The following is a 25,954-nucleotide window of genomic DNA, read 5'->3' on the forward strand; positions in this document are numbered from 1 at the left end:
CTCTCTCTCTCTCTCTCTTTCGAAACTCGAAAGGAAGCCCACGTCTTCGTCTTCGTCTTCGAAAAACACGGCGGCTTTTTAAAGTCTCTTTTTTCCGTGCGTAAAACGACAACACCTCGCGGCAAATTCATTTTATATTAACACTTGAACGAGCTGCTTTGGATTCCACCCGCCGCCCAGGGTTTGTTACAGTGCGCGAAGAAACTCATCATGGTCACGTTGACTTCGTCGCCGCCGTCCGTGCCGCTTTTTATTCTTTGACTTAAATCGTCGTTCGAGGCTCGATCGCCGTCGTTGATGTCGCTTCCTTCGGTTAACATTTTCATCTTGAACTTTCGGGTGAACTTTTCAAAGAGTTTCGCGTCCGACATTAACTCCTGTCCGAACGGTGCGACCGAGATGACTTTTAACGCTTCGTCTAAAGAGTCAAACCGCACTTTATCTGCCTCAAAAATCACGTCCACGTTTTCAAACCCGGCTTTGATTAAATCCGTCTCTAACCTATCGATGGCGTCCACTCTCGAGGTCGATTCGAAGTCGCCGCTGTACGAAAACGGTTTCAGCAATATCGGCACCCACTCTTCTTTTTCGCACTCGATCAAACAGTCTCTCAAAACTTCGAACAACTTCTGTCCTTTCACCGGCGCCCAAACGGCGACGTTAAAATGCGCGCCCGGTTTTAAACTCTTGAAAACATTCGTAAGCGCTCGCTCTCGATCGGTAAAAAACTGCGCGCCTTGATGACAATACGCTCGATCGAACTGGTCCTCCTCGCTCTTCCATTCTTCCATCGGAACGACCTCGTACGTAATCGGTGCCGGTAAATCCAAATCCTCGCCAGTTTTCTCGTTCTTTGCTCTTTTCTCCGCGAAAATGTCCTCGCGTCGCTTCGCTTCCTCAACCATCCCTTCCGAGCTGTCGATGCCAACCACTCGTGAAAATCTATCCTCGTTGCCTAAAATCGCCGCGATTTCTCGACTCGTCGCGCCGGTCCCGGAGGCTACGTCTAAAACTTTCTCCCCGGATAAAGGCATGGGGACGGAATCGATGAATTTTCTCGACCAGGGTTGGAATATGGTTCGTTCCAGGACCGAGGCGTAGTGTTTTGATTGCACCGGGGAGAATGGAAACGAAGCCGTCGACGACATTGATTTTGGCGACGATGATGTTGAAGAACTTCCGATGAAAGCGTTGTTGTGTACGACTGCTTTGAGCCAAACGCTACCACTACTCGTACTACTCGTGCTACTGATGCTACTCATGCGACGCATCAACGACGCACCCTTTTCCATGCGGTGGAAAAGCGCTTTAAGAAAAGGTTGGTGGTGGTGACGACACCGACGCATTTTATCCATTTTTTACTTGTGAGGAGACAACGAAGGGAAAATACGAGAGAGAATAAAACGATACGCGTCATCATCGAATGTGTTCGAGCATTCGAGTGTGTACTACTATTTCCTATAACATATATATACTACCAGTATGTTTCCACTTCTTTTGCTAAAATGACTTCTACGCGACCTCTCGAGATTTCCGACTCCTAAAGAAGCGCGCGACTCCGGCGAGCGCGAAGAACGAGCCCACGAGCACCGCCAGGTAAACGACAGAGTCCTGGAGCCTTTTCGCTTCAGCTGTCCTTTTCTCTTCGCCGCCGAGAAGAAGCAACCCCCCTCGCGGCGAAAACGTTTTATTAAATATCTCGTCGATATTAGTCACCCCGCCTTGTTTCAACGGCGAGAGGTAATCCAGAGTTGTTCCGACGGTTGCCCCGCTGTACACGTCGGAAACGGTTGCGCAATTTCTTACGTTATCGCGACACCAGGACGTGACTGTACTAAGAACCGGAGCACACTTCGTGCGTTCGTAGTACTTTTTCTCTCGATCGAGAAGTAAAGAAACCGACGAAAACGACGACGCGTCTTTGAATATTTCGGTAACATTCACGTGCATCAGAGTAGGCACGCTTTGCATTTCTCTGAGATTATCTACAAACGCTTCACACGTTTCAGCGCTACCAATTGATGACGAAGTGCACGCGCCAGAAGCCTTCAGTGCTATGAGAGCCTCATCTCTAGAGTTGGACAGCAACAAAGATTCAACAGAAAACACTGGGACGTTTAAACTCTTCGCTACGGTTATGAGATGCCAGAAATGGAAGAAATGACCCAAGCACTCTTGTATCCCTCTAATACCTGTTGTACCGGCAAAGATGTGGTGATCTCGTTGTTTCACGATGGCGTCGAACACATATTTTGCGTAATTTCGAAGTCTGAGAAGATCTGCGCCCGCGGGAAGCATTCGTACATTTTCAGGTGTAGTAGATATCAACGATCGCCAAAAAGCAAAATAATTTTGCCCCCCTCCCCCTCGACGCCTCGACACGGGAAACGTATGTTCTGGTTTACGAAAAACGACGAACAAAGGATGCCCCCTTTCGTGCAAAGTCTTCAAATGCCATCCGTTCAAGTGTGTATCTTTTGTAAATTTCCAACGTCCTAGATTTGCTTCGTGGAACACGTTTTCCAAATCAGAGGACGAGCACGTGTTCCACATTTGGACTGCTTTTTGCCTGTAGAGAGATGGGATACATTTAGCGTACAACTCCGCTCGACGTTTACTCGTTTGGCACGCTGGATTTATGAGTTCCATTGGACATCCTTCTGATATGCCTACTTCAAACGTCTCGTTTAACGCTTTTCGAATCGCGCCAGAAACTAACGTTGAGCTTTGTTCGGGACCGGTGAGCATAATCAGAGGACGCCACTTCCCTCTACTGGTGGATTCATTGCTATTGTTGTTGTTGTTAAACATCCGCTGCCGTCTTCCGGGCATCAAATCATCGTTTATATGAAGGCGCGAGAAACGCAACGCCAGCGAATCATTATTCTCTTCTGGAAGTCCAAAAAAACTTTGGAAGCGCTTCGTCTCGCTCGTCTCGTTGTACCAACCGAGCGATATGTTAAGCAATTTAGAAGTTGGGATACATTCTCTCACCGATTGCTCGTACTCGTCCAAATGTGCCGACCAAATCGACGACATCAGCGACGTTAGATTATTCTTCTTAATAACTTTATCGTCGGGGTTCTCTCCGCAAATTTTCGAGTGTTCGTCACAAAACGTTTGAAAATACGAACCCCACGAGCGTTCTCGCAACGCCTTATTATTCGCATTCAGACAGTGTATCGGCGCGTCCCATTTACAATGCATGCGAAGCACGGAATCAAAATGCTCCATCCTATCGCGGTGTACGTAAAGAAATCGCGCCTCCTCGGGGTACTTCGCGAGCAATCGGCACGGCATCCCCGGCATAAAAAATGGCACGTCCGTGAAAAATTGCAAGCGTTTTCTCTCGACGGCTTCATCGAGAGCGCTTTCAAATCGAGTCGTATTCGTATTCGTATTCGTAACGAACGCCTCTTCACGAACGAACGATTCCACATCTTGCACATTCCACATCCCGAACATGTTGTGTGCGCATCGCTGGTGCAGGTATTGATTAAAAAACGCGCACATGCTTCTCGTACTCGTTCGTCCTGGTGAAATCATAAACGTCACGAATCTTGGTTTTCGTTGGTGTTCTCCTCCTCTCTCGGGAGGCCAGCGCGTGTTGCTCAACAAATTCTCGTCCTCATTACTGGCGAACGCCGTTTTCGCGAGTGCGAGTGCGACGACGAGAAAGAACTTTTTCAGCGATGGCATCAAAAACGTCCTCGTCATCTGATGCTAAACCTTCTTTCGAGCAAAAACGTTACAGGAAACACAAGCGATGAATCGATCCGTTTTAAAACGCGCCGAAGAATCGCACGCTCGAAGCGACGCAACGCGCATCATAAAATTGTCCAAAACGGGAGCGTTTGTTCACCATCTTCCGCGCTCGGTGCGTTCTTTCGCGAGTCTTCGCTCTAAACATCTTTAAAGTTTCGGAATAAACGCGTGCGCATAATGGAGCTTTCGAGGCACCTCGGGAGGAAAATCTTCAGAATTTTACACACAAACACGTACACATATAATTGAGCTCGAAGAGCATCGAATACCTCATATATCAAACGCTTTCGAGAGGACGCAGAACACAACCCCTTCATCGCGCTCTCTTTTTGTGGCTGAATACGCCTCGGTATTCTTCGCTCGATATCAGGAGAGATCGCATCGTTCTAGGGGGGAAAAAATTCAAAATTGAGATCTCTTCCTTCGTAAAGAACAACATAAGCGATACGAACGAGAGAGAGCCTTTAAATCATCATCTCGCGACAAGAACAACAGTTTGTTTCGTGGTGGTGCTCTTTTTGCGGTTGAATAATCCTCTCGTTATTCGCTTGATATCGGGAGAGATTAGTCGAAAAGAATTCAAAATTGGACAATTAAGTCTCTCGGATTATTGAGATCTCTCGAGACTGCGAGAGAGATGCGCGGCGGCGATAAAGGACAGGATAAGATGCAACTCATCGACGAACGCGGCGAATTCGATGAACACGCGTGCGAATCTTTCTTACACGATGCCGCAAACGCGCACGAGTGGAATAAAAAGTACACGGTGATGAGCATCATGGGACCGCAGTCGAGCGGGAAGAGCACTTTGATGAACCACGCGTTCGGGACGAGCTTTCGAGAGATGGACGAGTTGTCCGGGTACGTTTCTCTTTCTCTTTATCACTCTGTTTGTTTTGACTTTCTTTTGAACGCGGTTTTGCGGATGATCGTGATGATTTTATGCTGACTACTCTTAATACTATACTCTTCTTCTATTCAACAGACGCCGACAGACGACGAAAGGCGTGTGGATGGCAATCGCGGAACAATCGGATGATAACAATAATAATACGATCGTGCTCGACCTGGAAGGTTCCGACGGTCGCGAGCGAGGCGAAGACGACCAGACGTTTGAGAAGCAAACCGCGCTGTTCGCTTTGGCGGCCTCGGACGTTCTCTTAGTCAACGTGTGGTGCAACGACATCGGGAGAGAACACGCGAGCGGGAAACCTTTGCTGAAGACGATTTTACAAGTCAATTTGAAGTTGTTTTGTTCGAATAACAAAACGGCGACGAAGAAAACGAAACTCGTGTTTGTCATTCGCGATCGGTCGAAAACGCCGATTGAATTACTCGAGAAAGCGTTGAAAGAGGACGTCGAGCAAGTGTGGCAATCCATCAAGAAACCAGAGCATTTCGCAAACTCGGACGTGAGCGAGTTTTTCGACGTCGGATACTTCAGTTTGCCGCATTACTTGCACGAGAACGAGGTGTTCGTGAAAGAATGCAAAGGTTTACGCGCGGCGTTGATTTCTTCCACGGATGATGAGTCGACGCACGAGAGCAAAGTTCCGTCGACGGCGTTGCCGACTTCCATGAGAGAAATTTGGAAAGCGGTGCAGGAAAATCGCGATTTAGATTTACCGGCTCACGCGATTATGGTTGCCACGGTTCGATGCGAGGAAATCGCGACGATGTGCGCTGACGCGGTGGAAGCTTCGGACGCGATCGGGATGCTTTGCGAACGCGCGAATACCCCTAACGCCAGCGAATGCACCACGCTAGGGAAAGAAATCGAAGCCATTGCGAAAACTGGTTTCGACGTCTACGACGCCGAGACGGCGTTTTTCGATAAGAACGTTCGAGATATGAAACGGAGAGAATTAGCGGGGAAGTTAACGACGGTGTTTAAACCAACCTTGGAGGCGCACTTCACGAACGTATCGAAGAAGTTGTTGACCAAAGTCAGAAGAGAGTTGGACGCCGGTTTCGAGAGCGGTTTTGAAAAGAAGTCTACGAAGAAATTCTCGCAAATGGCTTTGTCGTTACGAGAAGACTCGATTAACGAATGGAACGAACACGTCGCAAACTCGACGCCGACGGAAAACATCGACGGGTGGAACTTTGAAATCGTCAAAGATTTGACCAGATTATTTCACAAAGATCTCGAGGAAACCGTCGATCACGAGAAGACCGAGAAGAGCGCTTTGATGGCGAGAAACGTAGAGAGAACGTTTTCGAGACAGGTTTCGACGTCTATTTTAGGCGCGGTGGATGAATTTAGCCGAGAGATTTGCGTCGACGACGATTCAGACGACAAATCCGAAGACGCCGAAGCAGCTTTGAAGAGGCGACAAAGAAGAGAGGAGAAAAAATACTCGCTGTGGCCAGCCGCGAGACTGGCCTATCGCGCCTCGGAGAAGAAATGGATCGAGACTTTAGAAAACGCGCTGTTGAATTTCGATTTACCTACAGACGCGTTCGATTCGAGGAAAAACGAAGCGGAAAATGCCATCAAAATCGCATCAAACGGCGCGTGTTTCGAAGCCGGCGATAAAGCGAGCGAGTTCATGCGCCAATCCTTCAGCGCGTATTTCAACAAGACGAAGGAAGGGATACCGAGAGTTTGGACGTCCTCGGACGACGTCGGTAGGATTGCTCGATTGGCTCGATTGAACGCGGTGAACGTCTTGGCGAATATTTGCATCAACCGCATTGGAGCAGACATGCCTCGATTGAAAGCGGTGGCGATGACGCAGTTTCAAACCGACGAGGCGAAACAGTTTTCAAAGGAAGAGCGAATGAAGATTGCAAAGGTGGAAAAGACGTTGCGAACGTTAGTGCCTGGTGTTATGAACAAGACAGGAGAAGAAGGAGAAAAACAAGAAGAAGAGTATCCACTCTCCGGCGGATTGAAGACGAAGAACCCTGAGGAAGAAATGATAGCCCAACCTCCTTTCCCGTCCGAATGGTCTCTGAAACTGTGCGACACCAAAGCTTCCGACGTCATTTTGTCGCCATCGGAATGTCGTCAGCACTACCGACGATTCGAATCGGAAACGACGCACTTTGTCGCGCAAGCGTTGCACGCGCAACAAAACGCCAAAAAAGACGGCTTGTTCGGTGGCGCCCCGGTGTGGATGATTTTCGCCTTGTTCGTTTTAGGATGGAACGAGATTGTCTATTTCCTGACGCACCCGTTTCGATTGATGTTTTTCGTCTTTCTAGGTTTGTACGCGAGAGCGATTTTACGGCAAATCAACGCGAAAGAGGCGTTTAAACTCGGCGTGGTCCCGGGATGCGCGTTTTTAGTCGCCAAAGGCGTCCCAGCCGCCATATCAATCTTCCAAAAGTTGATCGAGCAACAGTCGCCTGAAGCGTTGACGGAAGGTCTCGATTTTAGCAAAGTCTTATTAGGAGCAGGAGGCGGAGGAGGAGAAACATCCGCAAACGACGAAGAAGAGGAAGAAGTCAAAAGAACTGAAGAACCCATGGACATCGACTCTCCCGCAAAAAAAGTCGTCGTGAGTCCTTTCGCGAGCGTTCGAAGACGCACGAATCATCAACATCATCAGCAAAGCGCCGACGCTCGCTAGCCTGACGACGGGTAAACGAAAAAGAAGAAGAAGAACCGAAAAGAAAGATAATATAAGAGCAAAGCGGTGAAAAGCACAGACAAAAAACGCATATTTGATGTGGTAGAGAAAAGATTGTAATCCCAAAGCGTACACGGTATCGTCACACGTTAGTAGTAATAGTATTCAATAAGAGTTTTGGTAGAGTCTTTGGGGTGGTAGTAGAAAATGAGCTAATGACACGAGAACTACTCTCATTACTCCTCGGAAGCCGGCGGTTCGATCGCGAAACTCTTCGCCCACGCGAACGACTTATCACCTGATGTTGTTTAAAAAGAGAGAGAGAGAGAAAGAATGAGAGAGACTCAACGCGAGAGAACGAACAAAACATATACTAAAGAGAGAGAAAGAGATCCAATCCCCCCAATAACAAAAGAGCGGACACATTTCGCGCGTCACACGACGTATTCAAACAACGATGAGATCGCGTACCAATCATCCAAAACGCGGTAAAAACCCCCACTCCGCCCCATTGCGCGAGCTTCATCGCAGATGCAGTCGTCGGGACGATATCCACGTTCGTGGAGGACCAGTGCGCGCGAGGGATGAACGTTTTCAATATTTCTCTCATGTGTAGTGTGTTGTTTAGGAGAGGAGGAAGAGGTGAAACTGTGGCGTTTTCTGCGAGCTTGGCACGATGCGTTATATGCTACTTTTACTGCTGCTTTTGTTTTTCTTCTTTCGGTCAAAAAGCGCTTTTATTAGTCTTCTTCCGTTCTCGTACTAATCCGCTGGTACACGTATCTCTCCTTTTCTAGGGAAAAACTGCCCCTCGAAACACCGTCAGAAGAAAGAATTTTGCACGCGTTTACACTCGCAACACACGCACCGAGACACGAAGTCATTTACTAAAACGAGAGCATCATCGTTCTCTCTTTCTATCCCTGCCTTTTGTGCCAAAGAAAGCGCTTCGTTTAAGTGCTTTTCTTTCGATCTCGCGTGTGTATAAAGTAAACAATCGACTCGTCGTTTCGTTCAATCTCACATCCGTTGGAGAGTAAAGCAAACGTGGCAGAGATGACGACGCCAATAACGATGAGTCCTCTTGGAAGCACGAAAAAGCCGAGGCAAAGGATGACGAATCAAACGATAAACGCGTCCTCCATCCAACACCAACGAGAAGAACAAGACGATGAGATGAAGAAGAAGGAAAGAGATTGGGATTCCGAAGGGATCAAATCCTCCTCTTTTAAAGGCACAATATCGCCATCGAATGGATCATCGTCGAGATGGTGGTTCGTGCGTCAAACGATGGTTGGATTGAAGTCCTTACTCGACGTGCGAGGAATACACACAGAGAGACACGACGGGTTAAAAAACTCCTACCAGGAGAACTTTAAAACGGTTTTGTTTGGGACGAAGTTGAACGCGTTACTCCTGTTCGCTCCCTTAGGGATAGTATGCCGCGCGTTCGATTTCGGCGACGGGCCGGCGTTTGCGTTCGCGTTATTGGCGCTGTGTCCTCTCGCGGAACGGTTAGGGTACGTCACCGAGGAAATGGCCAAGCACACGTCGCAAACGATTGGCGGATTATTGAACGCGACGTTCGGGAACGCGACGGAGATGATTGTTTCCGTCTTCGCGCTGAGAGACGGGTTGTTGAGAGTGGTGCAGTTATCTCTGGTCGGGTCGATCTTTTCGAACATGCTTCTCGTGTTGGGGTGCGCGTTTTTCGCCGGCGGGGTGAAGTGGCCGGAGCAAAGATTCAATAAGAACGGCGCGATGACGAATTCGTCTTTGTTGTGTTTAGCGGTCATGGGGGTGACGTTGCCGAACGCGTTGCACGCGACGCACACGGAGTTACACGGAACCGCGTCCGAGTTGGCTTTGAGTAGGTTTTCGGCGACGCTGTTGTTGATCATGTACGTCGTGTTTTTATACTTTCAGTTGGTCTCGCACACCGATTTTTTCGAGGACGAACCCGCTTCTACGGAAAACAACGGCGAGACGAAAGACGATAGTTTTATTAGCAATACTAGTAAGAAGAAGAAGAAGGACGACGACGAAAACGATCACAACGAAATAGAAGAAGAAAAAGACGACGACGATTCAGACGACGACGACGACGAAGATCCGGAACTCGGTTTCACCGAGGCCATTTACTACATGGCTGCAATCACCCTCTTCATCTCCATTCTCTCCGACGTTATTGTCGGCACCATCGAAGGTGCCGCCCGGTCCTGGAACTGCCCGGTGGCGTTCATTTCCGTCGTCATGTTACCGATTGTCGGCAACGCCGCCGAACACGCCTCGGCGGTCATGTTCGCTTTACGCAACAAAATGGACATCTCCATCGGCGTCGCCATCGGCTCGAGCACCCAAATCGCCATGTTCGTCTTCCCGTTTTGCGTCTGCGTCGCGTGGGCGATGGACAAACCTCTCGATTTGAACATGAAAGTCTTCGAAACCGTCTCGTTGGTTTTATGCGTCGTCACCGTGACGTTTTGCATACGAGACGGGAAAGGAAACTGGTTGAAAGGTTTGACCTTGATTTTAGCGTACGCGATTTTAGCGGCGTCGTTTTTCTTCCACGCCGAACCTCCGGCGGAAGGGTTAGCCGGGACCAGCCGGTTTCGCATCGATGGATGATAAGATGATAACAACGACTATAAAGGTTAATATTATAACTATATTACTATTAAAATTACTACTACTATCAGTGTACCCGTTTTGCGTTAAATACTCCAAAAACACTCCAAAATTCTCCATTCTGAACACCAATTTGGGGGCAAAAACTTGAAAGGAAAAGCCGCTTTTCATCATCACGCAGAGACACAGAGAGAGAGAAAAGAGCCGCTCGAGACGAAATCGTATTTATTACGCACGCACATATATATTCAAAGTGTTCTTTGCGCCTCAGCGTTGGTTGTGTGCGCATCATCATCTCTTAAACTCATAAAGAGTTCGATATTTTAATCGGAGGACAGACGAACACATCTCATCATGTGTACGAATACTACTGGACAAGGAAGAGGGCAAAGAACAACATCGAGAACTGTTTTTAACGTCGTAAACTTCGTGGCTTTAGCGGGTTGCAGTTTTGCTGCGTTAAATAGTGGTGGTGGTACTACTCTCGTCGTTTCCGCGGCGAGAATGGCACCGTCGAATTTGGGCGTTGATTTGCCCGCGGGAAGAGGAAAAGGATACGAAGGCGAATACGAAGAAGAAGGTTTAACGTCCGTCATCGGCGTCGATGATGAAGCTTTGACGATATTAAGAAGAAGCAGATCATTGCTCACTCATAAAACACACTGGCACGGCCAATCGTTTTCCGTGAAAGACCACGTCGGCGACCGCATTAACCGATGGAAAGGCGGCAGCGCCGCCGAGCAGGCCGGCATCGCCAAACGCCACGCTCGCGAGAACCCGAACGGACACGTCGCGCATAAAGAATCCGCGAACCCATTACACAGCACCCCACAAGTGTCCGAAAAAAAAACCAGGCCGAAAATGCATCGACGAAACGCGATCGTTGGACACGAACAGGTTTCCGGAGAGAACGACGGCACCGAGCGAAAACGAAAACGCAGAAACGCCATCACCGAACACGCCATGTCGGACGAAGACAAAGACGCGCTCGAAAAATTGAGAAAAGAACACGAGGAAGAAAACGACGACGACGACGACGACGGCGACGGACCCGGGGGGTGCTGCGGCAAGTAGTCGTCGTCGTTTTTTACTGTGTTGTTATCCTTTACGCTTATTTGTTGTTGTTTGTATAATACTACTCTTTTACTCTCACAGAAAATCTAAAGTAAGAACTCCAGACGTATACGAGTAAGAAGTAGGCACTTAAGAGTACCCACTACGCACTTAAACCCTAAACATATAAGTGCGTAGTTCTTACTCCTAAGTGCTCAGTGCTTACTCTTCCTTCATTTCTCCTCCTCTGCGATAAAACCATTTCCTCGTTGTATTCTTCGTGAAAACTCTTCTCTTATTCGTGCGTTTGTTCGCTTTGTTCTCGAGATAAAAGAAAGAAAGAGAGAGCGCGTTACTAAAGAGCAGCGCGAGAGGAAACGCGCGCGCCTCGTATTCTCTCTCTCTCTCTCTCTTCTTTTCGAGGACGATTTCTTTGAGAAAAAGAACGATACACAACGCGCTCAAGTAGAAAAGAGACCGAAGATGGGCGCGAAAAGTCCTCCGACGCATCGCGCGATGAAGAAGACGAAAACGCGCGCTCCTTCGACTCACACTCTCAAAGAAGAGAATAAAAAGACAAAAAACGTGTTAGTGTTTGCAAAACTGGAAGGGTTTCGATGGTGGCCCGCGGTCGTGCTCGGGAACGTGGAGAAAGGTGTGCGCGAAATGGACGAGCACACGAGGAAACGACTGAAACTTCCCAAAGGGAAAAAATCGAGAGAGGAGTGCCATCTCGTTCGATTTCACGGCACCGGGGACGTTTCCTTGCTCGCGAAAGATAAAGTGTGCGAGTTTAACGAGGAGAGCTTTAAGCTGTACGCGAGTGGAGGTTTTGCAGGGGAGAGTTTGGAGGAGATGCGAGGGCGTTTGATTGAGAAAGAAGACGAAGCGAAGCCGCTTTCGTCGTCGGCGTCGCCTAAAGAGGATGAGAAGAAGAAGGAGGAGAAGGAGAAGGCTACTACTAAAGCTGCGAAGAAGCCGTCGCGAAGCGCGTTTCAGAAAGCGGTGGAGGAGGCGGTGAAGTGGGAGCGAGAGAATGAAAATGGAGACGCGTCTTCGTCGGAGGACGATTCAGACGATTCAGACAACGACGAGGGAAAAGAAGAAGCAAAAGAAGCAAAAGAAGAAGATAACGCGAAAAAAGGAAAGAAAGCAACGGACGACGACGTCGAAGAAGAAGAAGAAGAAAAAGTTGTTCGGACGACGACGAAAACGAAAGCGACCCCGACGAAGGATAGGAAGAAAAAAGACGTTGAAGTAAACGCAGCAGCGGAGGCGGCACCGGCGACGGAAAAGAATAAAGAGACAAAGAAGAAAGAGAAGAAAGGTGTTGACGAGAAAAACAACAACAGGAAAAAGACTGGTGGAGCTGCTGCGGAGAGGAGAGAATCCGGCGGCAAAGCCGCGACTTCTACCGCGACGCCTCCCGCGACGACATTAAACAAGAAGAAAACAACAACATCGACGACGAGGAAGAAGAAAGAAGAAGGAGTTAAACAAGATTATGAACAAGGAAAACACGAAGAGAAGGAGAAGAAGACAGAAGAAGACGCATCTCTTCTTGGTGGTGGTGGTAAACGGAAGCGGAGCGGCACCGCGTCTCCTCGCGCTGAAGTCGAGGAAAAAGTAGACGTGAAACGAGAAGAACCAGAAGAAGTGCCTGCGAAACCATTATCATCGTCAAAAGAAGAAAACAAAGAAGAAGAAGAAGAAGAAGAAGAGCTGAAGGCACCACCTGCGCCTGCATCGCCACCTCCTCCATTACCACCGCCGCCTTTACCTCTCGAACCGACGAAAACGTGGCTGGAGTTTTCTCCGATTGAAGCGTCCTCGTTCGACGCGTCCATGGTAAACGATCAAGAGAACGCGACGACGATTCAGACGACGACGACGATGATGACGAACAACAACAACAACAATAATAGCAACAACATAGCAGCGGTCGTTTCCATTGCGCCCAACGAGGACATCGAGCAATCTTCAATCGTCGTGCAAAACGAACAGATGCAACTAGAAGAGGCGCATTTGAACCGAGCGCGATTAACGAGGAATCAAAGGAACAACAACACCAATAGCACCACGAACAACAACAACAACAAGAACAACAACAACAACATTCACGACAACAACAACAAGAAGAAAGCGCGAGGAGAACAGAATCAGCGGGAAAAAATTCTGTCGTCGTCGAAAAATTATAGCAACGCTCTTTTAGCAGAGACCAAGAAATCGGTCTCGTTTGCTAAGCAAGAGAAGATTGTATCTAATAGCAGTGGTAAGAACAAGAACAACATCGACGACGACGACGTAAACGACGACGACGAGAAAGCTTTCTTGCGAGGCGCAAACGCAGACGTAAAAGCGACAAAGACTTTGCATCGCGCAATGTCGACGACGAACAACGCGTCATTGACATCCGCGGGAGGGGTGCCCAGAGCTACGCCGCAACACTTTCCACGCGGCGGCGGCGCGGTAGTAGTAGGAGCAGCAGCGGCGCTGGATTCTCGATTTTGCAAGTCCTGTCATCAGTGTCAACAGCAACACGTCGCCTCGCCGTGCGAATTCGGCGGCGCGAAAAGTAGCAATAATAGCATTAACAACAACAACAACAACGCAGACAACGATGCCCCCGGTAAGAACGATACCGGTAATCAACATCAAGCGGCGGCGGCGAGTAAATGTTGCGGCGTATCGTTCTGCGACCAGTGCGTGGAGAAGTTCTACTCGCATCTGACTCGATCCCAGTGTAGGAAGAAGTGCCCGAAATGTCGAGGTTTGTGCAACTGCCGATTGTGCTTGCGAAAAGAAGACGTCGTCGGTAAATCTTCCTCGTCCTATTCGAGTAAGTCGAATACTAACAACGCCACAACCACCATCGCTTCTTTGTTTGAAGACAGCGAGAACTTAGCGCTGGTATCGCTCGAAGCGACGTTAGATATTTCAGAGAGGAAGAAACGCGCCTCGTATTGTCTCGTCGCGATGGAGAAAGCGTTCGCGAGGAGCGCCGAATGCGACGCGTGGGAGATTGAACGAGAAGAGAAAAAGAAGAAAGAGGAAGAGAAACAAAGCAATAATAGAAATAGTAACACATCATCGTCACCACCCTCGGACGAGGACGAGGACGAAGATAACGACGAAGACGACGAAAAAAGCGATGATGTAAACGACGAATCGGAGAGAAACAACAACAAAAAGAAGCGCAAGAAGTCACACTTTTTGTCGACGACCGTCCCGAGCGGCGCCTTTTGCGACGCGTGTGCGAACGACATCGTCGCCGTCTGTCTCTCCTGCGACGAATGCGACGTGCGAGTATGCGCGTATTGCATCTCTACGTTGCGCAAAGGCACGGAAGCGCCGTATGTGGAAAGAGTGTGTTGCTTATCCCACGACGACGTCGCGAGAGCTAAGATTAAAGCGGAGATGAGCAGAAGGATTTTAAGCGAAAAGCCTCCCGCGGCGGAGACGAAAAATGCGACGACGACGAGTAGTATCGCGGCGGCGGCGGCTCAGAAAGGATCGTCAAAAGACTCTCCTCTGCTGCGCGTTAATAATCCATCGCCCTCAGCCGCCCAAAATCAGCAGCGAGAGGATACAAGCAAGAGCACAAAAAACAACGACGAAAACGACAGCGCTTTACTTCCCATGAAGAAGCGATTGAAGATGGCGTTTAAAACGCTCAACTCGAGCTTCACGGACGGGTCGGACGACGAACTCGAGAAAAGATCTTCTCCGGCACAACCAACGAGTGCGCATCACTCTCAAGATCATCAACAACAACGCAAACAAAAAGAAGAAGAAGAAGCAGCAGCATCAGCGGCGGCGTTGAAAATAGCGAAGAAGTCCAAGCTGGAAGACGACATTACCTGCGTCGCGTGCGACGGGGCGATGAAGGTTGATTTACGAATGTACGATTTCAAACGCGTGAAAGAAGCGACACACGTGGCGAAGAAAGAATCCTCCTCTTTTTTCTCGAAAGTTGATAAAAATGGAAACGACGACGAGAGCGCGGAAGAATGCCCGTACTGTAAAATGGAAACGATCGAAGAGAACGTTCGCGTTTCTTCATTCGGCAAAGGAAAAGAAACGAAAATTTGGACGCCGGACCAAAAGGAACTTTTGAAGGCGGAAAAGAGCGCTCTACACGCAAACGATGCGAAACAATACAATGAGTTCATCGCGCACTTCCGGTACCACTGGTTGAGAGGTGACCCTGTTGTCGTTCGTAACGTTGAAACGGAAATGTCGTGGGATCCGTCCGTCATTGAGCGCGCGATGCGAGATCCGAACATTGCATCGATCAGTAGTTCCTCCGCGGCGGCAGGTTTTGGTAACCTGGGTGGTGGTGGTGGTGTCGGTGTTGGAGGCGGTATTGGTGGTGGTGATAACGATTTGAACTCATCCGGAGCATACGCCGCGTGCTTTCAACACGATGCCGTCGTGCCGGTGTTTGCATGCGGCGCGGACGAGTACGACGAACTCGCGAAGACAAAGAAAACTTCGACGACGCCGGTCAAAGGCGGTACTTCTATGACTACGAAAAGCAGTAACGATACATCAGCGCTTCAGGGGAAAAAGGAGGACGCCGCGACAACACAAGTAGGAAATGAGAAGAAGAAGAAGAAGAAGCTCCTCCCAAAAGCAGCTTCAACGAATACGCCGAAATTCTCCATGGCGCTGAAAGACTTCTTCGCCGGATTCTTCGATCCGTTACTCACGTTTGACGGCAAACTGTTTCAACTGAGAGATTTCCCGCGATGCATCGGCGGTAATCGAATGAACTTGAAAGAGGTACTCCCGAAACACTTTCGACGTTTATTAGCCGCTCTGCCGTTTCGTTTATACACGAATCCAGAGGTTGGGACGATCAACTTGTTCGCCTTGCAGTTTCAAAAATACGTTCTCGGCGGCGGCGGCGGCGGCGCGGGAGAAAATTTCTTCCAAGGCGTCTCTTCAAATTCGAGAAGTCGCGGCGACGTGGCCGCGAAGAAATTCGTCGAGAGTTTGGTGAAGGCTTCGTTTTCCTACGGCAACGGAACGAGAACGTACGTGGAAGGTAAAAGCTCGATTGAAACGTTTGGTGTGGGCAGCGCCGACGACGTGTGTTCAGTCAACGTGTACTCCTCCACGTCGTTTTCCTCCACTGACGATAAAACCATCGCTTTGTGGACAGTCATTCGCCCACAAGACGCGGATGAAGTATTACGACGCGTCGAGGAACACGAAGACATCGAAGAAGACGCTTTATATCTCTCCGACGACGCGCTGGAAAAAGCGCTTCTTCTTCCGCGAGAAGACGACAAAAGCAAATCCAAAAGCATCGAATGCTTCGCGTTTGCGCAAAACGAAAAAGAGTGCGTCCTCCTTCCCGGTGGCTCCTTGCGGCAAATCTTAAACGTCCGCTCGAATTGTCGAGCGGACGTAAAGTTTAGCAGCCCCGAACACTGTCACGGTTGTAATCTTCTCCTTTTCGAGGACAACATAAACGACGACGATTTTGAACGCCGTCGCGTGACTGTCCTCAAAGCCGCCAAAGCGTGCGCCGACGTCGTTCTTCATCCTTTCGCGGAAGAAGAAGAAGAAGATGAAGAAGAAAGAAAAGCAAACGACTAGTTTTGTAAAAGCGCGAAGAATTTTAAAAAAGGAAGAAGAAGAAGAGTTTTAATAATGCGAACATTTCTGTGTACTGTATGTGTGTGTCTCTGTTAAAAAAAGCTTTGTTTGTTTGTATGTGTTTATGAACTGTGTAACTCGCCGCCTTCGTATCGCCAACCATCTGGTAGAGGACAGTTGTTGTCGAGGAGGTATTGTACGCATTCGGCGTGGTTGTTCTCGTGTGCCCAGAATACGCTCCGAGCGTTGCAAGGCGCTTTGGCGGTTTCGTGTAAGTACTTCAAACAGTCCAAGTGGCCTTTCTCGGCCGCCCACTGACACGCCCGTTCGTTATATCTATCATACTTACGCTCAACAAGATATTCGAGTATATGAAAATGACCATTTCGAGCCGCCCAAGCGGCAGTATAAGAATCCCAAGGCGCTTTGGCTTCTTCGTGTAAGTATTTGAGTACCTTGAGATGACCGTTTTCGGCAGCACGTGCACACGCATACGTACCGATAGGACACTTCTTTACCACGCAATACTTTACCATTTCCAGATTGCCTTGTTCTACGGCCCTATTAATCGTCCTTACATCCCAATCACACTTTTTCTCCTCTCGCACCCACTTGAGCAATTCGAGTTTATTCGTTTTAGCAACTCGAAAGCAGAACCACGTTTCGTCCAACTCTATCTCCATCTCTTCTTCTTCTTCTTCTTCTTCTCCAATGTTCACACACGTGCCCCACGGATAATGCTCCCACGCGACTTCCAAAGTCGATATCGACGACATCTCTTCAATATGAAACCACTTTTTCAAATCTCTCTCGCGAGATGATCTCTTAATCAACGCTCTCGTCTCCGGATTCACGTCGTACAAGAATTTGAGATCAGTCGCATTCAATCTCGGTAAAATATGAGTGAAAGTTATATCGTCGTTCTTCACGATCAAATCCCACAACAAAGCATCTCTTTCCCTCTCGCGCATCCTTTTCTGCGCTCTCGTCCTCATCCTCTCTCTCTCTTCCGAAAAGCACTTTTGCAAATACGGAGACGATGATGATCGCAACAAAAGTATATTGCCAATCTCTTTTTATATTAGTACATGTGATTTTGTTTTTTCAAGAAAAAAAAATTAAGGCGTTCTTTGGTCCTTCAAAAAATCCTAAAAAAAGCAAATCTTTTCGTTCCTTTTGGATAAACTTCAGTCTTTTTCTCTCTATTCGTAGAGAGCACATATATCTGATTAACAAAACTTTGATCACGAGAGTACTACAGAGAGTCACTTTAAAGACGCGCGAACACACGCACACAAAAGAGAGACAGATATGCTCTCTTCTTCTTCTTTGACTCGGTGCATTACTCCCGTTCTGTCTTCTTCTTCTTCTTTTTCCTCCCGACGGAATGGACTTCCATCGTCATCATCATCATCACGCTTAGTAAAGAAGAAGAACATAAGAAGAACACAAGTAACAATAAAATCCGATTTGGAACCAGATAACATCTCCGTCCTCGTGGCTGGTGGAAGCGGAGTCGCCATGGACGTGTTTCGGCAGATGACCGCCGCCGGGACGTGGGTGACGGTGTTGCAAAGACACGAGGACAACAGGAAAGAGGTACGAGAGTTTTCTCTTCACATTTTCATATGCATCTGACACAATGTTCTCTCTCTCTCTCTCAAAATCAGATTGAATCGGTGGGCGGATTTTTAGTCAAAGGCGACGTGTTTGATCCGAAATCGGTGAAGAAAGCGTTGAACTTAGTCGAAGAGTACGACGCGGTGGTGTCCACGGTGGGCGGGACGCCGGCGGACCCGAAGGCGGATTCGGAAGGGAACATCGCGTTAATCGACGCCTGCGTCGCGAAAGGCATCAAGAAATTTGTTTTGGTCACTTCTATCGGTACCGGAGACTCGAAATCTGCGCCGCCGCAAAACGTGTACGACGCGTTAGAACCGGTGTTGATTGAAAAAGAGAAAGCGGAGGAACACTTGAAGAAAATCGCAAAGGAGAAAGGGATCGATTTTGTCATCGTTCGACCGGGTGGGTTAAAATCGGAGCCGAGAACGAACACGGCGGTGTTGACAGAAAACACGAACGTGTGCGGTGCGATTCACCGAGAAGATGTGGCCGCGTTGACGATGATGTGCGTTCTGAAAGATAAAGCCAACGGGAAGACGTTGAGCGCGGTGGATAAAGCGCAGTTGTTCGATCAACCGGAGTTTGAGGTGTTTAATGTCGGAGACGGACCGTTGAGTCCGACGCAAGAAGCCACGGAAAACGCGTTGAAGTAAATTTTGAAACTTGCAATGATGATGGTCGCGCGTATGTGAGAGAGAACAAGAGAGACATAGAGAAATTGTGTTATGATATTTGATTTTATTAACTTAAAACACACACACACACAACGCGCTAAAAACGTTTCGCATTTATTCTTCTGTTTTTTCAGTGTGATTGATACTACGGGCGCATCATGCGCGTCGTGTGGTATATATATAATGTTTATAATATATAATATATACAACCAGTCACACACCAGCGTAATGATGATAATATGTGATCAATAATAAATAAGTATTTGAATTTCGTCGTTTAGGCTAATCGGATTTTAGAGCTACTATAATATAATATTCTTTCTGTGTGTATATATTATTACCGGTTCTGCCGTCGCACCCACTCGGGAATCAATTTCCTTCGCAAGGACTCGTCCACACCTTTCAACTCCTCGTCCGTGAAATCGAACAGCGGCGGTAACGGCTTGTTGTCTCCTAAACTCTTTCCTTCCTGGCGTAACTCGTCGAACCACTCGTGCGCGCAAAACTGTAACCCGTCGAATCGGTTTGTAGGCGTGTACACTAAAACGTTCGCGATCACTTCCAAAGCTTCTTTTTCCACCTCTTTTCCGAACACGTTTTCCCACTTCATGGCTTTGATGTGCGGAAACTTAAACTCGCGATAGTTTGGATTCATGGACAAAATCTCTTCCCTCGTCGGCGTGCCTAAAATTTTGATAATCTCCACCAACTGATCGATCCCAGAATCTCCCGGAAATAACGGCGCTCCCAACAACAACTCCGCCACGACGCATCCAACCGACCAAACGTCAATTGCAGTCGAATAATCCGTGCTTCCAAACATCAACTCTGGCGCTCTGTAATACCTAGAACAAATGTACGAAATGTTCGGCTCCCCCGGCGTGAGCGTTTTCGCGCTCCCAAAATCACAAATCTTCAAAGCGTGCGTCTGCGTATCCACCAATAAATTCTGCGGCTTTATGTCTCGATGACACACACCAATCTTATGAATAGCCGCTAACCCTCTGGCCATTTGGTACGCGTACAATTTCACGTACAAAATCGGTATCCTTTCCCCGGCTTGGTTGTGTTGCTTCGATATCCGATACACCGTATCCGGCACGTAATCGAGCACTAGATTTAAATACACTTCTCCCGGATCGTTTCTATTCGTTTCGTTGTTTCTATTATTATTATCTTTATTGTTGTTATTATCGTTTTCTTCTCGTTGTTGTTGTTTGTTATCCCGCTGTTGGTGGTGATAAAAACTATGCCGCATGTGCACCACGTTCGTGTGCCTCAAAAGTTTCATAATAGCGAGCTCGCGGTTTTTAAACCGCTTATCCTGAAGCACTTTTTTAATCGCCACCGTTTGGTTCGTCGTCGTACACAACGCTTTGTATACCACCCCGAAGGAACCGTTACCGACCACGCGCTGCGTTTCGTAACTTTAAATTAAAGAGAGACAGAAGTCAGTATTAAAAGCGCTTTCGTTGAGAGCGAGAGGGCACAAAACCGGTCTGGTCTCCAATTAAGTTCCCATTTAGCCGTTGGGAAAAAAAGGGAATTTGGAGGAAAATCGTATCTCGTAAACGCGCGCACGTCTCGTCTCGCATCGAGACAAACGTGACACTAAAACGCACAGACGCGCACGAACGTAAACACCCGCCCGTTTACATGTGCACACACACAGAGCAGAACGCGAGGAACGCAAAGAAAAGGAAGAAAAACAAATCCAAATTGAGAAATTTCAAACAACGGGGAAAGAAGCATTACCTCACGTCGCTCGCATCTTCTCTCGTCGTGCACCGAGTGGTCACCACGTGGCCAACCTCGTTCGGGTCGCCTTCGAATCGATAGCTTTCGTATTTCTGTTTGTGTTTTAATGCGTTGAAAAGAGAGAGAGAGGATGATATGTGTGAGCATATATCTAATGCACAGGTAAAATTCAAAACACTTGCCTCATTCCGCATGTCGATTTCCATTTGCCCGTTCCCGACTTCCTGTGAAGTACTCGTCAAGGATTTTTTGTCCAACTGTAAACCTTTCATGAGCTTTTCTGGCTGCGCGGAGGACGAGGATCCTCCCGCGGCCATGTGTGCTCGTATAAAAGGGGTCGCTTTTCAGCGCAAAAGAGAGGGCGAATTTGAGGCGAATTGAGGAAAATTTTTGTCCGTTTGTCGTTTGAACTCCGAGGAAGTTTAGGGTTTCATCATTTCTGGCAAGCTTCTCACAAGTGTTAAATGGTAGAGTACACACTACTATATATAAATATTCTTCGATGTCAATGTATCTTTTTACGACGACGAAGCGCCGACGGCTTCAGCGTTAGACGCTTCTTGGTGGTAGACTAAATCCGGCGCCACGTCCAAGACGATCGGTCCGCACCGTTCGCACAACTTCGGGTGTTTCTTCGCATCCGTTGTACCCAACGCGTTGGAGTAACACCAACATCGCAAACACTTTTCGCCGGAGGCTTTCGAAGCCGCGGCGAAGAGTTTTCCGGCGCAGGCGTCGGAGTCTCCGGATTTGGAGAATACTTCTTTTGATTCTTCTTCTCTGTCTTCTTTTTTTTCGTAGTCACTCAGAGTTGCACAAAGAGTCACTTCGGAGCAAATGAACATTTCCTTCAGAAAGTGCTCGTTGGTTTTCAAAAAGCGAGAAAACGTTTCGTCTTCGGCGAAGACTTTGATGCTCGTTTCTAAACTCGCGCCGACCAGTTTCGAGTTCCGGGCGTCTTCGATGGCCAAGTTCGCGACGGAACGTAAATCGATCAACGCTTCCCAGTTCTTGGCGTCAGCTTGAGACATGATGCTATTATTATTACTATTTTTCTTCTTCGTAGGCCAACCTTGTAAGAAGACGCTTATTTGCTTGTCCTCTTTGGCAACCGTGTCTCGCGCTAAGAACGCTTCCTCAGCGGTGTGCGGTAAAATCGGCGCCAACGCGGCTAATAAGTTGGTGATTAATTCGTGCACGACTGTTTGCGCGGCGCGACGTTTCGCATCCGACGGGTGACCTAAATATAAGCGATCTTTCGAGACGTCTAAATAGACGTTGCTCAAAAACGTGGTAAACGCGTTGATTTCCGAGTTTACCGCCGCAAAGTTGTAGTTATCGTACGCGATTTCGATTTTCTTCATCGTTTCCTCCAATCGATAGAGGCAGTACTGATCGAAGCCGGGTAATTGGTCGAACGCGATCGCGTGTTCCTTACTTTTGAAATCGTTTTCTACGCCCATTAAAAATCTCAAGGTGCCTCGAATCTTCCGGTAGTTTTCGCTCGTTTGTTTTATGACGTTTGAGCCGATGGAAACGTCCGAGTTGTAATCTGTGCTCGCGACCCATAACCTCAACGTGTCCGCGCCGTAACCAGGTTCGGTTTTTTGGTTCTTCCCACCTTCGATGACGAAATTCGGATCGACGACGTTGCCTTTACTTTTACTCATCTTGTATCCGTTTTCGTCCAAAACGAAGCCGTGCGTTAACAACGTCTTGTACGGCGCTCTCCCGGTCGCGGCGACCGAGGTTAACAAACTCGATTGGAACCAGCCTCGGTGTTGATCGCTACCTTCTAAATACAAATCGCACGGGGCGTTCATGCCTCTCTCGTTCAAGACGCCGTTCCAAGATGATCCGGAATCAAACCACACGTCCATGGTATCCGTGCCTCTTCGCAAACTCGACGCTTTCGATTTGTGTTCAGACGGGAGTAACTCTTCGATGTCTTTCATAAACCACGCGTCCGTGCCTTCTTTGCGAACGATGTCAGTCACGTGTTTGATGATACTTTCGTCCATCAACACTTCGTTCGTCTCTTCGAAGAAAAAACACGGGATCGGCACGCCCCAGGAGCGTTGGCGAGAAATGCACCAATCCGAGCGACCGGAGACCATGGGACGCATGCGCTTCGAACCGGATTCCGGGATGAATTTCACCGAATCCAACGCCTTCAACGCGTCGTCTCTGAAACCTTCGACCGAGCAAAACCACTGTTCAGTCGCACGAAAAATCGTCGGTTTCTTCGTTCGCCAATCGTACGGGTACTTGTGTTCGTACGGTTCTCGCTTCAACAAAGCATTCGCGGCTTGTAACTGTTCGATACACTTTTCGTTCCCGTCGCCGAGAACGTTTAAGCCGAACAATTCTGATCCGGCTTCTTCGGTGAAGTTACCCAAATCGTCCACTGGAGAGTGTAACGGTAAGTTATACTTCAAACCGGCGATGTAATCGTCTTGGCCGTGGCCGGGCGCGGTGTGCACCAAGCCGGTACCGGCGTCGGTGGTGATGTAATCGCCACCGACAATCACCGGATTTACTCTGTCTTTAATAGTCGGGTGTTGATACGTCAAGCCTTCCATTTCGGCGCCTAAGAATGGGCTTTCGCCTAACGCAGTCAACGTATCTTCTAAAGTTTCCGATAAACTCGCGACTAAATCGTTCGCGACGACGATCTTCTCCCCTTTGAAATCGCACACTCGGTATTCCAACTTTGGGTTCATGGCCACCGCGGCGTTCGCCGGCATCGTCCACGGCGTCGTCGTCCACACGGCTAACTTTAACGACCCGTCTAGTAAAGTCGATTTCAACGTCTCGTCTTTTATCGCGTTCGCGCCTTCCAAAGTCGCCTCGATCGGAAACGCCACGTACACCGACTGACTCACGTGCACGTCTGGATACTCCAACTCGGCTTCCGCTAACGCGGTTTGCGAACTCGGCGACCAGTGCACGGGTTTCTTCCCTCGATAAATGTGTCCGTTCAAAAACATCTTCCCGAAAACCTCCAACTGGCTCGCCTCGTACGCCGGTTGCAACGTCATGTACGGATTCTCAAACTCGCCCCAAATCCCGTACCTTTGAAACTGTTTCGATTGCCTCTCCACTTGTCCCAATGCGAATTTCGCCGCTTTCTTCCTCAACTTTATCGGGGTCAGATTTTTCCTCACCTCCGGGTCTTCAATCGACTGCAGAACTTTCAACTCGATCGGTAACCCGTGCGTGTCCCACCCGGGTACGTATCGCACCCGCTTCCCTCGCAGCGCTTGGTACCGCGTGATGAAATCTTTCAGAATTTTATTCAACGCGTGCCCGATGTGTAAATCTCCGTTCGCGTACGGTGGTCCGTCGTGTAACGTGAACGATTCTTGATTTTCCTTCGATTCGTCTCGATTCGCGACTTGTTTATACACGTTGTTTTCCAGCCACCATTTTTGCATGAGTGGTTCTTTCTGCACTGAATTCGCTCGCATTTCGAACGTGGTTTGCGGGAGCAAAACCGTCGCCGCGTACGCGTTGGATTCTTTTTTCTTTCCAGAATTCGTGTTCTTTTTGTTGTTCGTAGTAGTACCACCGTTTTTCTTCGGCGTGTTCGCGTCCACGGAGAAGTAAACTCGCCTCGCCGTTCTCGTCTTCCCTTTATGCAAAGACGCCGCAGATCCCCGATGGTGATTCTTAGAGAGGAGGAATGACATCGAAGATCGAGTCGCGGAGAGTGAGAGCGATAACATGTTTAGGAGAGATGTGTATTGAGAGGTTTTTCGTGTTCTTATGATGAAATGCGACGTTTGCGCGTTCTGTGTTTCGTAAACGCGTGGAAGATTAGTGTGACGTGTCTCTGAAAGGTTTTATCCAAAAATGGCTCGAGAGGTCAAAAATACACGCTTTGAACGCCTTTTCGGCGGTCTGTCCTCCGGATGTGCTCTATCTATCTGCATCGCTTTTGTTTCTCTCTCTTTCTCTCCCTCTCGTCGTCGTCGTCTCGACCACGTATTGAGCGTATCGTAGTTATCCGTCGTTGGTTCTTCTTGGCGCCGCCCTTTTTCTCGCGAGGAGTAGTTTTATACTCGCTCTTCGGCGCGCTTGAAGTACCGAGCGTAAGAAGCGATGTCTTCGTCCTCCAAGTCGCTTTTACGAGGCATTTTCGCCTCTTCGACTTATGTAAGTATTTGAGGCAATCGTCGAGTTTTTGCCAAACTTTGTTTGCAGCGTTTGTTTTTACGCGGCTGATATCTTTCCCTCGTCGATACTTCAGTTCAGTCGAAAACTTTCCCTCCTAAGCGTTTACTCCGTCTCACCGCGGCTTTCCTCTTCGCCTTATAATCGTCCCTGAACTTCTCCACCGTCTGATGCCATTCCGAGAGAAGCTGTTTTTGTATATCTCGTTTTCTTCGCACCTCCTCAAAATCCTCGTCTTTTGTTGTATCTCCTCTTGCGCTCCAAGCCGCCGCCCCCCACTCGCGAGACTTCCGCTTCACGCGCTCGAGCTCGCCCGGGAGAAAGAACGCGTCGACGAAAGACATTTTCCCCAATTTCGGTTTCATCGAAAGAGTTTTACTCTTACTCGTCATCAAAGCCTTCTTCTTAATCGGGGTTTTCCTTCTTTCCTCGTCCTCGATTGCAACATTTAAACTCATCGAAGGCTTCGTTGGCGTCCGTTCCTTCTTTGTCTTCTTTTCCTCCTTTTTGTCCTCTTTGACATCATCATCATCTCGTCCGTTTCCGGAAAACAGCTGCCAAGACGGCGGCGACACAGAGACTAAATCTTTGAACGAATACTTCGCGTCCACCTCGTATGAGTTTCCTCCTTTTTTCGCGTCGTTGTCTTCCTTCTTCTTCGTCGTCATCTCTACGCGTTTACTCCGTTTTTCCCGTGCGTTGTCGTAACTGTTTTTTTTCCTTCGCGCGGAATGATGGATGCGCTCGAAAATTGAGGAGACGACGGGTACGCGATTTAGAAACGGCGAAAAGAAAACAACACCACGTATCGTTTGCACCTTTCCCGCGCGTCGTTTATGTTCTCGTCGTCGTTTATGTTTACGTTCTTTATGTTTATGTCGCGCACATCTCTCTTTTAAAATGCGGCATAAGTGTACGCGTAAAATATCTTCCGCTTAAGAATACTCTCGTCATCATCGTAATCCGAGATAAAATCAAGAAACTAAACAGAGAATCAAACTCTATTGGGTTTTCACCGTCCTTTGCGTACAAGATCTGGTCTTTTCCCCGTTCGCGTTGCACAGAGCGTTTAGAGTAAACGAGCGCAGATTT

The 25,954-nt window shown here is 48.4% G+C and overlaps 11 protein-coding genes across 11 annotated transcripts; 4 read left to right on the plus strand and 7 right to left on the minus strand.

The window, feature by feature from the left end:
• Window positions 1-137: 137 nt before the first annotated feature.
• Bathy18g00770 (predicted protein) lies at window positions 138-1,355 on the minus strand (the record flags this gene model as incomplete). The annotated part of the gene is made up of 1 exon (XM_007508128.1): window positions 138-1,355. One exon carries the CDS (start codon window positions 1,353-1,355, stop codon window positions 138-140), a length of 1,218 nt encoding a protein of 405 aa, XP_007508190.1.
• Window positions 1,356-1,512: 157 nt separating this feature from the next.
• Window positions 1,513-3,717, minus strand: Bathy18g00780 (unknown protein; the record flags this gene model as incomplete). The annotated part of the gene is made up of 1 exon (XM_007508067.1): window positions 1,513-3,717. One exon carries the CDS (start codon window positions 3,715-3,717, stop codon window positions 1,513-1,515), a length of 2,205 nt encoding a protein of 734 aa, XP_007508129.1.
• A 685-nt stretch (window positions 3,718-4,402) lies between these two features.
• Bathy18g00790 (predicted protein) lies at window positions 4,403-7,343 on the plus strand (the record flags this gene model as incomplete). The annotated part of the gene is made up of 2 exons (XM_007508151.1): window positions 4,403-4,626; window positions 4,751-7,343. The coding sequence occupies 2 exons, from the start codon at window positions 4,403-4,405 to the stop codon at window positions 7,341-7,343; spliced, it is 2,817 nt and encodes a 938-aa protein (XP_007508213.1).
• Window positions 7,344-7,716: 373 nt separating this feature from the next.
• Bathy18g00800 (unnamed protein product) lies at window positions 7,717-7,953 on the minus strand (the record flags this gene model as incomplete). The annotated part of the gene is made up of 1 exon (XM_007508172.1): window positions 7,717-7,953. One exon carries the CDS (start codon window positions 7,951-7,953, stop codon window positions 7,717-7,719), a length of 237 nt encoding a protein of 78 aa, XP_007508234.1.
• Window positions 7,954-8,399: 446 nt separating this feature from the next.
• On the plus strand, window positions 8,400-9,971 carry Bathy18g00810 (predicted protein; the record flags this gene model as incomplete). The annotated part of the gene is made up of 1 exon (XM_007508069.1): window positions 8,400-9,971. One exon carries the CDS (start codon window positions 8,400-8,402, stop codon window positions 9,969-9,971), a length of 1,572 nt encoding a protein of 523 aa, XP_007508131.1.
• A 354-nt stretch (window positions 9,972-10,325) lies between these two features.
• Window positions 10,326-16,631, plus strand: Bathy18g00820 (unknown protein; the record flags this gene model as incomplete). Its single annotated transcript, XM_007508110.1, has 2 exons — window positions 10,326-11,041; window positions 11,237-16,631. The coding sequence occupies 2 exons, from the start codon at window positions 10,326-10,328 to the stop codon at window positions 16,629-16,631; spliced, it is 6,111 nt and encodes a 2,036-aa protein (XP_007508172.1).
• Window positions 16,632-16,753: 122 nt separating this feature from the next.
• On the minus strand, window positions 16,754-17,626 carry Bathy18g00830 (the record flags this gene model as incomplete). The annotated part of the gene is made up of 1 exon (XM_007508119.1): window positions 16,754-17,626. The coding sequence occupies one exon, from the start codon at window positions 17,624-17,626 to the stop codon at window positions 16,754-16,756; it is 873 nt and encodes a 290-aa protein (XP_007508181.1).
• A 316-nt stretch (window positions 17,627-17,942) lies between these two features.
• On the plus strand, window positions 17,943-18,907 carry Bathy18g00840 (NAD-dependent epimerase/dehydratase; the record flags this gene model as incomplete). Its single annotated transcript, XM_007508140.1, has 2 exons — window positions 17,943-18,230; window positions 18,302-18,907. The coding sequence occupies 2 exons, from the start codon at window positions 17,943-17,945 to the stop codon at window positions 18,905-18,907; spliced, it is 894 nt and encodes a 297-aa protein (XP_007508202.1).
• Window positions 18,908-19,265: 358 nt separating this feature from the next.
• Window positions 19,266-21,003, minus strand: Bathy18g00850 (predicted protein; the record flags this gene model as incomplete). Its single annotated transcript, XM_007508145.1, has 2 exons — window positions 19,266-20,355; window positions 20,717-21,003. The coding sequence occupies 2 exons, from the start codon at window positions 21,001-21,003 to the stop codon at window positions 19,266-19,268; spliced, it is 1,377 nt and encodes a 458-aa protein (XP_007508207.1).
• A 201-nt stretch (window positions 21,004-21,204) lies between these two features.
• Bathy18g00860 (isoleucyl-tRNA synthetase) lies at window positions 21,205-24,378 on the minus strand (the record flags this gene model as incomplete). Its single annotated transcript, XM_007508098.1, has 1 exon — window positions 21,205-24,378. One exon carries the CDS (start codon window positions 24,376-24,378, stop codon window positions 21,205-21,207), a length of 3,174 nt encoding a protein of 1,057 aa, XP_007508160.1.
• A 233-nt stretch (window positions 24,379-24,611) lies between these two features.
• Window positions 24,612-25,530, minus strand: Bathy18g00870 (unknown protein; the record flags this gene model as incomplete). The annotated part of the gene is made up of 2 exons (XM_007508126.1): window positions 24,612-24,932; window positions 24,982-25,530. The coding sequence occupies 2 exons, from the start codon at window positions 25,528-25,530 to the stop codon at window positions 24,612-24,614; spliced, it is 870 nt and encodes a 289-aa protein (XP_007508188.1).
• Between the last annotated feature and the right edge of the window lie 424 nt (window positions 25,531-25,954).

Source organism: Bathycoccus prasinos, assembly GCF_002220235.1.
Source record: "Bathycoccus prasinos genomic : Chromosome_18".
Lineage (NCBI taxonomy): Eukaryota > Viridiplantae > Chlorophyta > Mamiellophyceae > Mamiellales > Bathycoccaceae > Bathycoccus > Bathycoccus prasinos.